General features: G+C 42.4%; 1 protein-coding gene across 1 annotated transcript; it reads right to left on the reverse strand.

The window, feature by feature from the left end:
* Positions 1-7,291: 7,291 nt before the first annotated feature.
* On the reverse strand, positions 7,292-10,380 carry HTR1A (5-hydroxytryptamine receptor 1A). The gene is made up of 2 exons (XM_042959236.1): positions 10,057-10,380; positions 7,292-9,910 (listed from the first exon to the last, which is right to left on the reverse strand). Exon 2 carries the CDS (start codon positions 9,906-9,908, stop codon positions 8,637-8,639), a length of 1,272 nt encoding a protein of 423 aa, XP_042815170.1. The 5' UTR covers positions 9,909-9,910; positions 10,057-10,380; the 3' UTR covers positions 7,292-8,636.
* Between the last annotated feature and the right edge of the window lie 6,415 nt (positions 10,381-16,795).

The following is a 16,795-nucleotide window of genomic DNA, read 5'->3' on the forward strand; positions in this document are numbered from 1 at the left end:
GTTGCATACGGTAACCTCAAGAAAGTGAAAAGACAATAGAAGGGAAGAAAATAATAGGCAAATCATCTTCTGATAAGAGTACAGTATCCACTGGGGCGCCTGGGTGGCTCAGTCGGTTAAGCATCCGACTTCGGCTCAGGTCATGATCTCACGGTCCGTGAGTTCGAGCCTCGCGTCAGGCTCTGTGCTGACAGCTCAGAGTCTGGAGCCTGTTTCAGATTCTGTGTCTCCCTCTCTCTCTGACCCTCCCCCGTTCATGCTGTCTCTCCCTGTCTCAAAAATAAATAAACGTTAAAAAAATTAAAAAAAAAAAGAGTACAGTATCCAGAATATAGAAAAAAACTTTAGCAACTCAACAAAAAGACCACCAGAGTTTAAAAATGAGGAAAGAATTTGAATAGCTATGTCTCTAGATAAAATATACACATGGCCAATAGGCACATGAAAAGGTGCTCGATATCATTGGTTACTGGACAAATGCAAATAAAACCCTCAGTGAGATACCACTTCAAACAAACTAGGATGGCTATCATCAAAACGATGGACAATAACAAGTACTGGCCAGGAGAACTCAGAAGGGACCATTTTACTTAGTGGGTGGGAATGAAGCAAGGTGCAGCCACCTTGGAGTACATTTATTAAGTTCCTTAAAATTTGTAACATATGGTTAGCACATGACTCAGCAATTCTACTCCTAGTTTTATACCCAAGATTATGAAAACATGCCCACACAGAAATTTGTATGCAAATGTTCATAACAGCATTATCCATAGTAGTCAAAAAGTGGAAACAACCCAAATGTTTATTAATGGATGAATAAATACAGTGTAGTAGATCTATAAAATTAAATATTATTTGAAAATACAAAGAAATAAAGTCCTGATCCCTAGTACAACATGGATAACCTTTAACTCATTACACCAAGTAAAATAAACCCTTTACAAAAGACCACATATTACATGAAATGCTCTTAATGGGCAAAGTCATAGAGACAGAAAGTAGATTAGTGATTGCCTGCCTAGCGCTCAGGGTTTAGTGGAAAATAAGGAGCAATTGTTAATGAATATAGCACTATTATTATTATTTTGAGGCATAATAAAAATTCTCTAAAATGGATTACAATGATGGCTGCCCAACTCTGTGAATGTACTAAAAACTTTCAAAGTGTATACTCTAATGAGTTAATGTAAACAATGTGAAACAGGTCTCTATAGACCTGTTTCCAAAATAAAACTATATAACACAGCAAGATGTCAGTAGTGGCACAGCAAGAAGTTAAATTCGGGTGACGTGGCCGGCCAAAGACATACACTATGCAGAATGTATGCTAGACTTTGCGGATTATAGAACTATATGAGACACGGTGAGGCCCCGTTCAGGGCTTCCCATGACCTAGCCCCTAACAGGCTAAATACTAACACTTTCAACATAAATGAATCTGCTGTCAGCAACTGAGAAAATTCTAGAATTTGAGCACACAAATCCCGAAATCTTCAATTTCCTGGTATTCCCTGTTGGAAATAGGCCCTTTAGAGTTTTCATAGTAAATCGTATAAGATTTAAGATTTATTTGTTCAAGGGCTTAGTTTCAACAAGCCTGAACCTCATGCCTCTGATAACTCTTTCAAGGTGCCCATTGAAATGTTACCTTATCAGTAAGCCCTTCCTTGAACATCCTGTAAAAAATAGCAACACTCTTCCCCTACATCTCACCACTTGCTATATATCATACTCTAGTTAATTTTTTCCCATAATACTAATCACCATCCGATGTATAACATATATATATGTTTTAGTGTTGATTTTCTCTTTCCTTCTTTGGAATGTAAACTCTTTAAGGCATGAGACTGTATCAGTTAGCCTTTTCCGCCTGACAAATTCCCTTCAAAATTCAGTGCCTTAAAATAACAACCATCTATTTTGTTCACAAGTCTGTGCTTTGACAATTTGGTGATAAATGAAGGTGGGAGGTTTCTCTGGTGTGAGCTGTGCTCACTCTTGCATCTTCAGTCAGCCTCTGAGTCAACTGAGATCTGGCTCATCTGTGATAACCTTAGCTAGGATGAGTCTTCTCTGCTCCAGGTGATCTCTTGGTCTCCAGCAAACAAGCACAGGCTTGTACCCATGGTGGTTGGGCAGGATTCTGAGGTACCATGTAGAAGCGTGCAAAGCCTCGTGAATTGCATGGTTACATCAATTCTGCCATGTTTATTGGTCAAAGTAAATCACAGGGCCAACCCATATTCAAGCAGTGAGAAAGCCTCCATGTCTTTCTGGGTGAAGCTAAAACTCACATTGCAAAAAGGTGGACACACGGAGGGCACTAACTGTGGCATTCTTACAAAAAACTCTACCACAGAGACTTCCTCTGATTTGTTCACTGCTATATCCAAAGCACCTAGAACAGTGCCTGGGTCACAGATATTCCAGAAATATTAGTTGAAGGAATGAATGAATCACGTGCCCACTCTGTCTAAACCAGAAGTTGTCCCATAGACTGCCTCTTCTCCGTTACAAATCCTTGCAATGCCGTATATGCTTGCAAGAAACTACATTGATTGTGAATAGTTGCAATTGGAGTTCTGCTCTACTGTTCTTTTAAAGTTAAAATGAGCTTTCACCATTTGTTTTCTCTATTAGTTAGTTCTTGCAAGTTAGACTACTTTGCTTCCATAGATGGTGAAGCATACCATATTTCATAAAATGCTTCTCATCCAAGGACCTTAGAAAAGTTTCAAAACTCTCCTCCATCTCCACAGATATATAACCTGTAAGATAGGTGAGTCCTGTTGTCTACTCCTTTCTTTCTCCGTCCCTTATTCCAACCAGCCTGTTTCTTTTTCTTTCTTCAAACCTAAATCCAGTTGAGACACAAGAGAACAACCACTTGCTAATACAAGACATCTCCTTGAAACTTGGCTCGGGGAACTTTCTGGAAGCTGGACCATTGTGCAGTATTATAGATAAGTGTTGCAGAAATAACTGATCAGTTATGAAGTGTCTTGGGACCCAACTCATTTCCTCATCCCTGCCATTGCCACATAGCAAAGTGAGCTGGGAAATAGAAACAACCCATTGCATACTTTAGCCTCCTGGATCCAGATTTTCCAGGAATATCTGTTTAGGGATCAAATGGGTCTGCTATAGTTCTTGATAACTGGATTTAAAGAGTAAACTGTATTGCTCTGCTGTCCATTGGTCAACTGGACAGACTCAATCTTCTGGGCTTCGTGTATCCTTAACACACTGCCCAGGATGATGTGTTTGGGTTGCCCCTCTTGAAAGACTGCTGTAGCACCTTGGAATTGTGGCCTCTCCAAACAAATTCTACTGAAAGTTAAAAAAGGTGCATCAACAATCAGGGTATTCATCCAAGCATTCTCTAAGGTGGCATTACTCACATACTCTCCCAAATGACAGAGTGTTCAAATGCTGTGACATGTATCAATACCTTTCCCAGCAAGCCCCTGCCATCTGGGCTGGGAATTCTCTTAGCAGGAAACAAAGCCCTTTTATATTTACAAATAAAGATAAAAAAAAAAAAACAAACCCAAAGACCCAGAGGAGAAGTAATTCTCAACTTCCCCTTTTCTGTCATTTGCCCACATTTTCTTGGCACAAAGCCTCAGTAGCATCTTCACCTCCCTCTCCCCTCACACCCAGATACCAGGTCCTGGCAGTTCTTCCTTTGATGTGCTTTTCAGAGTCTAACTTGTTTCCCATCCCTTCTGCTAACATCCCCCATTCAGGTCTTTATTGTTTCACACCTGTGTCATTGAAATGAGCTCTAAACAGAACTTCGGCCTTCATTCTTAGTGGTCTACAGTGACTTAAACTATAGTTCTAGCTTTTTAATCTGGAAATATAATAATTCCACATATGATCGCTAGCACTTTCCTTTTTAAAAAAAAAATGTTTATTTATTTATTTATTTATTTTGAGAGAGAGAGCATGCGCGTGCACGCGCACATGTGATGGGGGGTGCAGAGGGAGAGGGAGAGAGAGAATCCCATGCAGTGTCTGTGCTGTCAGCACAGAGCCCCCATGTGGGGCTGGATCCCACAAACTATGAGATCACGAGACCTGAGCCAAAATCAAGACTTGGAGTCTTAACCTACTGAGCTGCCCAGGCACCCTTCTAGCACTTTCTCCTATACTTACCCAGTGTGAACTCTCTGCATTGGCTAAAGTGGTCTAACTGGTATTTCCAAAAGGATCTGCTACCTAAATTTAAACAGTATATTGAGTGAAAATTACTTGGCAAAAACTTACTTACACATTACAGAAGCATGAATTATTCTGTCTTGTAACTAACCCTGACCAATCTATTGTTAAGCCACGAGTCTGCATCTTTCTCTAGGCTCTCCACCTCCGTCAACCCAGGCCACCAGCATCCAGAACTCCCGTCACAAATTTTATCCCAGGCCCCCACTTAACAAGAAGAAGGGATCAGATTGTCTTTGGCAACTCCTAAAGAATGTCTGCCTTTTCATACCACCCACAGCCGTGTGCCCACAGCTCAATCCTGGAGGCTTTACACAGCCTTCCCTGCTGAATCGTTCTTACCCACACCCAGCTCACGGTGATCTCTGTCCCCCGAATTCTTAGAGCCAAACTCTTGTGACTTATCCTGTTTAGAAGATACTAATATTCTACCACTAATGCTTACTTAGCCTTAGTAGCTTGTTGTTATAGACCCAAGGAGGGTGAAACTCCTTCAAGGTGACAAAAGCATCTTACTTTAATTTGTAGGCCCATGTTTCAACATTATTTAATGGAGCCTTACACGTGGCGGCTGCTAATTTGTTATCCGGGCTTGCTAGTCATGCTGGAAGTGAATGGTAACAATTTTCTTTCTCCATTTGAGTGATGATAGAGACTCAGGGAGGCCTGTAGAAAATGGAAAGCCATAGTCTCCTTGGAGGAATAGATGCTAGAGCAGAGAACAAAGGGCCAAAAAAGGGAGATAGCCAGACTCTAAAAGACAAATGTTCCAAATGCATCAATTTCCTCAAGGTCAGGGACACATTTATGTAATAGCTTTCATATGAGAAGTTCCAGACAGTTTTTCTTCTCTCAGTTCCTCTGTCTTTACGTTTCATTATTGGGAGAATATGTAGATACACGTGGTGCCTGAACAAGGGTTCTTGAAGCTTCAAAGGTGCTCTCTTCTGTGGCCAAAATATCCCTGACCTGTGTTTTCCCCTTACAGTGTACCTGGGTTCACCTTGCCCTGCAGCCATCATTCTGACACTAGAAAGCGGTGGAATTGACAACCAAAACCTGGGAAATAAGAGGCATTCCTGATGATTCCAATAGGGGAAAACAGAGCATAAAAATAATTTGACATCGTAATAGATCTTATATACAGAACCCCACTATCAGCTGAGACCCAGCCAGAAAGGAAAATGCCTCTCCACTTTTAACTGCTGGACAAACCCCAGAACAATGAGTTACTTTATTTGAAACCAGGTGAAGCCATTTTCCTCCAGCAGGAAGTGGTGGGGAAGACAGAGGAGGGGTGTCAGACTGTCCACTGCTTTAAAAAGACAGGATGGGGCCTCGTTGATTTTACAGAGACTGCATTTCTCTGCTTCATGTCCCCTGCCCTGTCCATATTACTTAGACAAATGTCTAAGTCCTAACTGTAGGTGTCAGTCAGGGAAAATTCATGGTTTTGTGGCTAAATGATGATATGTGACCTCCTCTTTTCAGAGATAGGATTTTTGTGTTTTGTTTTTTTTTTAAGAAATCACTCCTTTAGACTGAGTTTCAGCACTAAAAACTGAATTTATTTCCCTAAGTGTCATATTCCTGATTTATATAGCAGAATCTTCTCCTGACAAGTGCATTTTTTAACTTCGATTTTTAAATAATACAAATAAATACAAGTAGACAGTAATTCTGATTAAAATAAAGATGCATGTATTATTGATATCAGTTTATTGTAGCATTACCATTAATAAAGTCTTTTATTGTCACAGAGAAGAGTGAAGGCCAATTTTGATGCATATATACTTTATCTTAATACAAATACTAAAAGAAATAAGAAGGATCAGGGGCTGTTTACTGCTATGCACTTATTCCCCAAATTTCTCTATTGCCTTGGCAATTGTACTCCAATTGGATGCTCCTTCCCCATTTTCACGTAATTCCTCCAAGGCAGGAAGAATAAATGTCCAGAAACCATTGGCATACAGTGCTGTAAAAGACACAAGTAAATGGAGGACTCAGCCCTTCGAATGTAATACTTGCTGGCCAAGGCATAATTTGGGCAAGCAAATTTTGAGCTTGAATTATTTTATATGTATATATAATTTGTTCAAAAAATTAAGGAAGACCTACAGAAAGTGCATTTTTTTCATACAGCTGTACTGAAATTATTGTGAGCAAAAAAAAATTGAATTTTCAAGTGAATAATTTTTGGACTGAAGATATCTACCTTATTTGCTCCACCTTAGCCCCTTATCAGCATTACTTATGCATCAACAAACCATCCACTGAGTGTCCAGAGTTCTTAAACTTTCTCTGTTTTAACGGGATATGATACTCACTCTCAGTTTCGGTACGAGAAAAAGATACCAAATGGAGGCTTTGTTCAGCGGACAAACAATAAAATGGCTTCAGTGATAGAACTCTTTTCACCTTCTTAATATTATAAACACAAGTGAAGTTTCCATTGGCAACTTTTGCAACACTGTTCTCAAAACAGCAGACGCAATCATTCAAAAGGTAGAGTTGAAGGGAGACGGCAGAAAAAACCAGTAACTTTGTGCAGTTACGGTAAAACACAACCGGTATTCATCAGAAAATTAGAGGCTACATCTCACTAACAAACCTCTTGATCCCAGTCCTGTGGATGGAAATTTACATTCAAACGGAGCACCAAAATAACTTCCCTTCTGGGGGCAGTAAAGATTGTAACTAGTTTCTCAGCAGGAATGGCAAGGCCAAAGGAGTAACTTTTGGGGGGAGAAGGCTTGGAGTGCTCCACATAGTCAAATGGCAAGAAACCGGTTTGTCCTAGACCTGTGGCTCACATCAGGCCAAGGAGCGAATATAACCCTGTACAAGATTCTCGGGGACTCCGAAGGGAGAGCACCCCTAACTAGTTAACTAGTCTTTGGGGTCCCATTATTTAAAGTAACCGCCTGCGAGGTTCCAGGCAGTACTAAACCTATCGGGACCCATTCGATTGGAAGCCCGGAATTCTTATTTGGAAAGCAAAGTCCTAGTAGCTACGTGTCCCAGACGTCTTGCAGAACAAATCCCATGTAACGTTAGGACGCGCTAAACAGAACTATACTATCCAACAGGACAGGGGGTGAATTAGGCGGAAAGAGTCTGCATCCTGTGGATGCAACTGCCCTCTCAGGTTCCACGGGGAGCGTCATCTGCAGGACGGCCTGCGCGCCGGACACCAACACCTCTTTGCCTCCCCTGGTCTCTCTCCTCCCGCCTGACCTAGCTCCCCGCGCTTTCTCAAACCGTGCTGTTTATTCGCGCTTCTGCGCGTTCCGCGGCGCAGGCGGAGGGATGGCTCTGGTTTGGGTTACATCTCCGCGCGCGCGCGCCAAGTGCAAAGCAGACAGCAGCTGGCTGGGTAGGCGCGAGAACCTTTAGGCCGCTGGGGGTCCCCAGCATGCACACCTTGGCTGGCGGGCATGGCCCGGGGTGGGTAAGTGGCGATGCCAGAACGTGCAGACTCGCCACCAGCCTACACAAACAGAAGTCCGTTCTCCCATCCCACTGGTTGTCAGTTTCTTTGGTGAGTGCTGACACGAAGGCAAGCACGGATACAATCGTTCCTCACTCCCGCCTCGCTCTCCCCCACTGGCCCAGCCTTGCTTGTACTTACAAGTCCACTCTAAGAGACAGCTTCTGGCCACTTGTTTGGAATCCAAGAAAACAGAGCATGGGGCTGTGCGCAAAAGAGTTATTCAGCGAGTCTACACAGGGAAGCGGGGATTCCCAGGGACATCACAGGCACTGGGAAAACAGAACCTCCAGCCTTTCCCTACTAGCAAACCAATGCATAGGGACTGGCGAGGGCACAAAGGGAAGCTCGAAAGAAGGGATGAAACTGAAAAAAAAAAAAAAAAAAAGTGAGTTTCTAGGGTAGGAGTGCGGGCCAGGGTTGGGACTAGGTAATGAAGCAAACTTCTGAACCTTAAATTCAAGTTCTAGCAGTGGGGCGATTAGGTGGGAGCCGTTAGTGGGCGCGGCGGCTGGGTGTACAGTTTATTTTTCTGCGTAGATTTTTTTGCCTTGAACCGCTGAGGCTCAAACTTCCGCCGCGAAGATGTGGAGTGCTGAAGAGGGAGGAGGCAACTACAAGGATCAACACTGATTCCGAGGCCAAAGTGTGAGCCAAGGTCGCTTCTCACAGACCCAGGTAGTTTCCCAGGCCCTCCAGCCCCACCTTTGGGGGCCTCTTTGTCCAAAGCGCACACCCTCCGAGCAAGGGATTAGGAGACAGGGGATTAGGGGACGGGGGAGGAGGGAGGAGGTCTGGAAGCGGCGGACCCAGCAGCTGAGAAAGTCGGGAAAAGTAGCAGGCTATCAGAGGTGTTGATTCCAGAGGGCTGGAGGAGGCAGAGAGGATGGGGCGGGCCTACTTGCGGACGACTCGTCCATCATCTTCGGCGGCAGAACTTGCACTTGATGATCTTCTTAAACGCGTTTTGGAAGTCTTTGTTGAAGTAGGCGTAAATGACCGGGTTGAGCAGAGAATTGGAGTAGCCCAGCCAGTTGATTATGGCGCCCAGAAGCGTGGGCATGTGGCAGCTGCTCTCGCAGAAGGGCAGGACCAGGGCAACGATGAAGAAGGGCAGCCAGCAGAGGATGAATGTGCCCATGATGATGCCCAGCGTCTTCACCGTTTTCCTCTCTCTGGCCAGGGCCATCTTGCGCTTGGCTTCGGCGTTGCGTTCATTCTTCTTCTCGAAGGAGGCGGGGGCACAAGGGATACTACTGGCCTCGCTGGGCAGAGGCAGGTGCTCTTTGGAGTTGCCCACCCGGTGCACTTCAATCACCTCCAGGGCGGCGCCGTCGTCACCCTGCCTCACCGCGCCATTGGTGCACGGAGCCCCCCCTGCCTTGTTCTCCACGCCCTGCCTCCATTCTCTGCTCCCTGGCTCGCCATTTACGCTCTTCTTGGGCTGCCGGGCTGGCGACACACCAAAGCGGGTGTCCGCTCCCTTCTTCTCCACCTTCTTGACTGTTTTGCGGATGCGGAAGCGCGCAGCTCGGAAAATGCGCCCGTAGAGAACCAACATTAGCAGCAAAGGGATGTAGAAGGCTCCAAAGGTGGAATAGATAGTGTAGCCATGGTCCTTGCTAATCGTGCACGCGTCGGGGTCCGAGCGGTCTTCGGGGGTGCGCCAGCCCAGCATGGGCGGGATGGAGATAAGGAAGCCAATGAGCCAAGTGAGGGAGATGAGCGCAGCGGCGCGCCGGGGAGTCCTCTTGTTCACGTAGTCGATGGGGTCCGTGATGGCCCAGTACCTGTCCAGCGCAATGGCACACAGGTGCAGGATGGACGAGGTGCAGCACAGCACGTCGAGGGCAATGAATAGGTCACAGGTGACCTGTCCCAGTGTCCATTTGTTGAGCACCTGGTACAACGCAGCCATGGGCAGCACCAGCACCGACACCATGAGATCGGTGACAGCCAGCGAGCCGATGAGATAGTTGGCCACATTCTGCAGGGAGCGCTCCAGGGCGATCGCGGCCACCACGCAAGCATTGCCCAGCACCGCGCAGAAAATGAGCGTGCCCAGCAGCAGAGAGGTGATCACTTGGTAGCCGAAGGTCACGTCGGAGATGACAGTAGCGTTGCCGCGTGTCCCGAAGGGACCCTCGGACAAGGTGGTGTTGTTGCCAGGTCCAGGGCTGAGCACATCCATGCCTGCGCGCCCAGCGGGGGGAGGGGGAGGGGAGAAAGAGCTGCCTTAGGATCCCCCTCGCCCCTCCCCCTGGGGTCTTCTACCCCTCTCTCCCCCCCGGGGAGTTCCAGGTGGAGGAAACGCCGGGACTCAAGCAGGAAGTTCTTACTGCTCGGGCGAGGGCATCTCCGAGGAGCAGCTTCTAGGAGCTCCTTGGGCTCCGTTGGTCCAGCAGGCTCCGAGACTCCAGCGGGGAAAGGAGTTCGCCAGAGAACAGCTCCGGGACCTCTGAGCGGCCGAGAGGTGGCTGGAACGTCTGTTTCTCACTGTCCATTTTACTCTGCCGCTGCTCAACTGGCTGCCGGGGCTGGAGTCTCCCCACTAGCAAACAATCTTCGGTCTTAGAAGTATCTGGAATAGAGAAACCTCGTCCTCTGCGGTCACTCTGTGATCTCTTCCTCCGTCTCTCCCTTCCTCTTTGCCACTCTCTCCTCCTGTCTCCTCTCTTTCTCTTAAGCCTGCTCTCCCCCTTTCTCCCTCTCCCTTCTCAGCCCTCGTTCAGTCTCCCTCTTCCTTCTCACTCCCCTTTCTTTATCCCTCTGTGTCGCACCGACAGCTCTGACGGTGTCCCTCCCTCCTACGCTAACTAACCCTCCCCTCCTAACACTTCCCCAACCCTGAGTGTCTCTTTCCTCTGGGTCCCCGCCCTCCTCTCCCTCTAGCTAAGCGTCTTTTCCTTCTAGCCCCTTTTTGTCGGCAGAGATTCAGAATCCACTTTCACCGTATCCTCCGCTGGTCACACCGATATTACAACATATAACTCCGCCTCTCACCCAGCCAAACTAGAGAAGGGGAAAAAACAATCCTAACTATCCGTTGCTTCATATTTCTGTCAAATTGTTAAGAAGAGTTAGCAGCACAGAATGACAATAGGAAATGAGAAATGGAGCCACAGGGAATCTGAATGGGTAGGTAGACAGCCCTTGGATTAGTCTGTAAATTATTGTTAATTGATGGAAAGAAGACGAAGTGTGTTTTAGCTTATGAAAGAAGCCATCCTGTTCATTATCTGACAGTTCAGCCTGACTCCCTTGGGGAGGATGTTTCCTGTAGCTTTATTTATTTATTTGTAACCTTGGGGAATTAGCGGGGAGAGGGATTCCAAAGGGCGCGTCACCGGACAGATAAATAGCAGCATGTCAAAGTGAAGAAAAAACTCAATTCGGTATGTATTACACACACACACACACACACACACACACACACACACAAATACGCCTATCCATCACCATTACCTTTTTAATGTCAATAAACATTACTATGTTTCATAGCTTCGTGGCGAGTAAATTTAAGAGAAGGGAATCTTTCGCCAGTGTTCTGTAAATAACGTTGGGCGTTTTATAAAGCCTTTTGCTTCTTTTATCAGAGCCTGCAAACCTCTAGGGAGAACTTGGTGGAACCCCTTGTCGCTGGCCCGCAGTTTCTCTTAAGCGCCGAAATTGTCTTCAGCACTTGGGACAGCTCTAGGCAATAAGGGCTTATGTCGCCACCTTCTGGCAAATGCTTTGGAGCGCCATCTAGAAACCTTTGACTTGCAGAAATTAAGCAAGTATTGTGGCAATCCCATAACTTCAAGAAAGAAAAATACGGTTATTAAAAAAAAAGGTAATATTGAATTTTGTATATCTTCTATTTTCTTCAAAAATTTCTTTTATTGCCCTATTTTGCTCTTAATCTTGTATATCAAGCCTATTCTATTTTCCAGCTCTTTTTGAAAGTGCACAGCATCAGCAATTCGTAGATTCTATCCAGGAACTGGGTATTAATAGACCTATGTAAACATCTTGACCTGTGTTGGTTTTGTGCTAACAAAGGCTGCACTTTGGAGCTCATACGTTTGGACATGTTCACCAAGGCCGGGGGGGGGGGGGGAGAGGATACCAGATTTTGCAAATGGGGTTGACAACATAGAAAATGAATCCACTACCATGGGTTGCTTCTAAGCTGTTTCTTTTACCAAGAAAGGCAAATTTAATCCCATTTGAACATAAGTAAAGAATGGGATTCCTAATCTAGAAAAAAACATAGCACAACAAAGTTCACTTGTACATTCTGATTGCATGACTGGAGCGAAGGAAAAGTGCAGAATCCAATCCTACAAGCAGATATGACAGAAATGACTCTAGTTAACATGCACAGATTCACCACAGATAGCAATAATATTAATATTGTGTTCAAATTTGAACTCTGAATTTTATGGCTTTGAATTCTCCAAGACCAAACAAAAGAGCAATCACCAAAGCGTCAAAGAAAATCTAATTTGGCTGATGCATACAGTCCAGGGCAATGTGTTTGGGGATGGATTGTTTTACAATGTGATGCTGGGCACAGTTCCCACTCAATCATTTCAGCATGCCACAATAATGAACCTGACATTTATAATGATTCATGGCACCAAAAAGAAAGAGATAAGTATACACAGCAATACTGGCTACAGACTCTGAAGATGTCTTTTTTAAGATTTGTGAAGGTGTTCGTTCCCCCTTTTAAAATATCCTCACAAAAACAGAACTAAATAGCTTTATTAAAGTATATTTGTGGATCCAAAAATTATAAAAGGAAAATAATTAAAATCTGGATTCTTCAAAGATGAAATTTTGGAAATAGAGTTGACAACATAAATAAAGAGTAAAATACAAGAAATTTAAAATTTAAAAAGTAAATGTATGCATATCAAAGACATCCTTGAATAGGAATGTGTCAAATTTAGTGCATACAAATGTATGTCAATAAATATGTCAGCCAGCAGTATGCATTCATCTATTGGATCCTAAATGGTTTAATAAGTGAAAATTTTGTTTTTTCCTTTTCAGGAAAGCTAAAATGATTTCAATCTGGAATTAACAATATTCATGAGCTCTGGCATTTGTTATTCTGCTATAATATTCAATGATGCAGCTTTTTTATAAGTTGAAAAAATCGCAAGTACTTCATGTTTTCCATAGGAATAGTGTACATGATATCAAACATTTCATTTCTTAACATTTATAACAAGATTTTTAGGCACTCTTCTGAACACTACGAAGAAAATAAAAATGCGAAAAGGATATATAGCACTGATTATGGGATCAACCTTCATGTGGCTAATAGTTAACTATATAACCCTTTATTGAACTGATAACACTGCGATATATATTAAAAGCACAATGACATTGCATTTCTTCATGTTCATGCTTTGCCTATTCTTCTGTATTTAACCCTTAAAGACACAGAATCCCAGATATGCCAGGAGAAAATGGTGCAAACCAAAGAACTGGATAGTTAGACTCTTGTTCATCAAGGCCTCGGAATTTAGCCTAAAGAAAAGCTAGCCTTAAAATGGATGTTATTGAGGACGTCATTTGAAACAAAAACAAAAACAAAAACAAAAACCTTGCAGTCATTCTGCTTTTATTTCTTCTTTGAATTTGCTAGACGCGACTTGTCAGTTATGGATCTGGAGTATGATACATCATCCATCATGTGAAATTTCTCTAAAATAGTTCATGAGAGATAAAGATTTTTAACATTTTCACAGGAAATTTGATACAGGCCCTGCATTTTAATGTAGTTCTTTGACCAGGGACATAAGATAAAAAGGTATTAAGCTGATAATATATTTTAAAAAGATATTTGCTATAAACTCCGAATGTCCTATCATTACTGAAGGTTTAGTAATGGTTGAGGTTTCTCGGTAATTGATGAGTTTATCAACAATCCCCAAATTATTTCTGAATTTTCTATTAATAAGGAAATATTTTACATAGTCAAGAGTTGAAAATGTACTTAGGAGATTGCAAAAGTGATTTCTAAAAGCTATTAAACAAAGTTTTTAGTTTTTTTCAAGTGGAAACTAAGATAGATTATTTTTTTAATATAAAAATACCTTTCCGAATTTAGTCATCAAATAGTAAAGCAATAGGGCAATTGTAGTTCTTCCAGAACTATGGATTTACTGGAATTCACTAGTGAAAAAAAAAAAACTTCAAAGAGAAATGTTTGCTTAAATAATTTAGGAAGTGTGGTCTTCTGAGTATCAGTAAGAATTAACTGGGCATTTATAAAAAAAAAAAATGTAACCAAAATGCAAGATAAAAAATGCTCCTGTAAAACTGAGTATGCTTTTTCTGTGTGTCAAGCCTCACCATCCCCACCACCCCCACCGCCCCCCTGGTGGTATCATTCCTTCACTGCTATGTCTACATGTCGGGCACTTCTTAGAGGCCCAGAACTGCACTTGATTTTCAGTACCAAAACACAAACAGTGGAGCCTCAGTCTGTGCTCCTAGAACCATTAAGATTGACTTGGTTTATTGAATACGCATGCTAAAACCACAACATATGGAGAGTGAAAATAATGTAACATATATTCCCTAGTTGTGGGACCTTGGGAAAGTTGACTGACCTTCTTGTTTCCTCAGTAGTAAAATGATTGTTATCACTCACTCGTGAAGACTAAATGGTCTCAATAAATACCCAACAGCTTAAATGATCAGAGTAAGTAACAGGGATGCAAAGTAATAATATTCTCTCTCTACTGATAACTGCTGAGCAGTGTGAAGAAAGAGAATTACATAGGCTTCGTGACAAAGCAAGAGCTCTGTCAGGTGAGAATTTATTGTGAAAACAATTTGCACATGGATGTGACATTCTTTCTATTGCTTAAAGTATCTGGTAAGCTTACAATTCTTTAGAAAATTCTGAGTATAAGACAAGTGAATAAAGATAGATTTGACCTCTGCATTCCAAAACTTCTTGACTTAAATCACAAGTTATTGAAGGGGGAAGAAACATGTCAACAAAATTTCAGTCATCACTACTGAACAGAAGTCTTCCCTTTTTCTGGGAGCTTAACCATTTGTTTAAAAGCATAACATAAATACTTGAAATTCATAGATCCCAATAAAATGTATAAAAGTATGATTTTTAAAAAGCCAGTACTTTTGCTTACAGGTAATTAAGAAAGTTAGTGGCAGGTGTTAGTAAATGTACTTTCCTGAGCTCAATCGGTCTACACTGCTTTCTTACTGACAATATTTTCAGGACTCACTTCTGAAAGGATAAGAACATAGTTGAGGGGCACTAGGGTGGCTCAGTCAGTTAAGTGTCTGACTTCATTTCAGGTCATGGTCTCAGGGTTCGTGAGTTCGAGCTCCTTGTCCGGCTCTGTGCTCACAGCTCAGAGCCTGGAGCCTGTTTGGGATTCTGTGTGTCCCTCTCTCTCTGCCCGTCTCCCACTTGCTCTCTCTCTCTCTCTCAAAAATAAATGAACATTAAAACAATTATAAAAAAAAAAGAACATGGTTGAGATGAGAAACATGTTTAGAGTGTTAGCTCAATATTTCCTGTTAATCTAAGGATAGTTGGAAATTAAATTCTGTCTAATGATTATTTGAAACAAAATTTAATTACTGTGTTAATGTAACAGTAGTTGGAAGGAAATGCCTACATTTTTACTAGCTTTAGCAAGTCACATTTTTGTCATAAAACTAAATCCAATATTTGATGCATTATTTTAATCTTGTTTTAAAACATGTTCCTTATATAAAAGCTACAATTATGATTATAATTTTTTTAGTGTCTATTTATTTTTGAGACAGGGAGAGACAGAGCATGAGCAGGGGAGGGGCAGAGAGAGAGGGAGACACAGAATCCGAAGCAGGCTCCAGGCTCCGAGCTGTCAGCACAGAGCCCCACGCAGGGCTCGAACTCACGAACTGTGAGATCATGACCCGAGCGGAAGTCGGACGCTCAACCGGCTTCTCACGCGCCCCATATAATTCTGATTATAAGATACCAATCTATAACTGTGCCACTTGGTCTATTGAAGCAGTGATATGTTAGTTGGTAATAGTGGCTCAGGGCCACAGTTTTGGATTCAAATCACTACTCTCCCATTTATTAGACTTAAAGTTTTCCTTAAATTTTCTCACTTTATTATGCATTATTTAAGATTTACCAAAAAGTAAGAATAATGTATTGTAAAGATTAATACACTAAATACTTGTATGATTAAGAAAAACTTAAGGACAAGAATAGTAAGATAGTATGATACTATGATTCCGCTGATTCCCCTGTTTGCTCTCAAGTTAAGTGTTTGTCATTCTTATAAATTACTTCATACTTTTACATCATCTGTGTGTGTCACTAAGCCATACAGAAATGGTATCATTCTCTATACGTTCTTTTGCAACTTTCCTTTTTTGCTTAACATTATCTTTGTGAAATTCATCTGTATTGATAGAAGCACCTCTAGCTCATTCACTTTCATTACTGTATAGACTTAAATTGTATGAATGATACCACAAATTATTTATCCATTCTCTGGCTAGTGAGACTTTAAGACGTCTCCAAATATTTGCTTTTATAAACAACAGTTCAATGAGCATTCATGTGCACGTCTTCTTTTAACTAATGTAGACTAGATCAATACTTTTCAAACAAATCACCTGGGGATCTTGCTTAAATACAGATTTTGACACTATAAGTCTGGGGTGGGGCCCAAGACTCTGCATTTCTACCAAGCTCCCAGGTGACACTCATCTTGCTAACTTACAGACCATACTTAGGGTAGCAAGGATCTAAGCAGCCAGAAGTCGAATTATTGGGATGCGCCCTAACTCAATGTTCGCAGATTTAGACTAATTTTAATATACTTCATACTAATGTATAAAATTGCACGATCACTGTTGTCGGTTGAATTGTGTTACCCAAAAGGATATAAAGGATTCAGTGTCTGTTACTGTGAGCTTTTTGGAAATAGCATCTTTGCAATGTAGTCAAGTTAAAATGAGGTCATATGCACTTAGGGTGGGCCCTAATCAAAAGAGTGATACTCTTAGAAACTAAAGGAAATTTGGACAAAAACA

This window comes from Panthera tigris, chromosome A1, assembly GCF_018350195.1.
Source record: "Panthera tigris isolate Pti1 chromosome A1, P.tigris_Pti1_mat1.1, whole genome shotgun sequence".
Classification (NCBI taxonomy): Eukaryota; Metazoa; Chordata; class Mammalia; order Carnivora; family Felidae; genus Panthera; species Panthera tigris.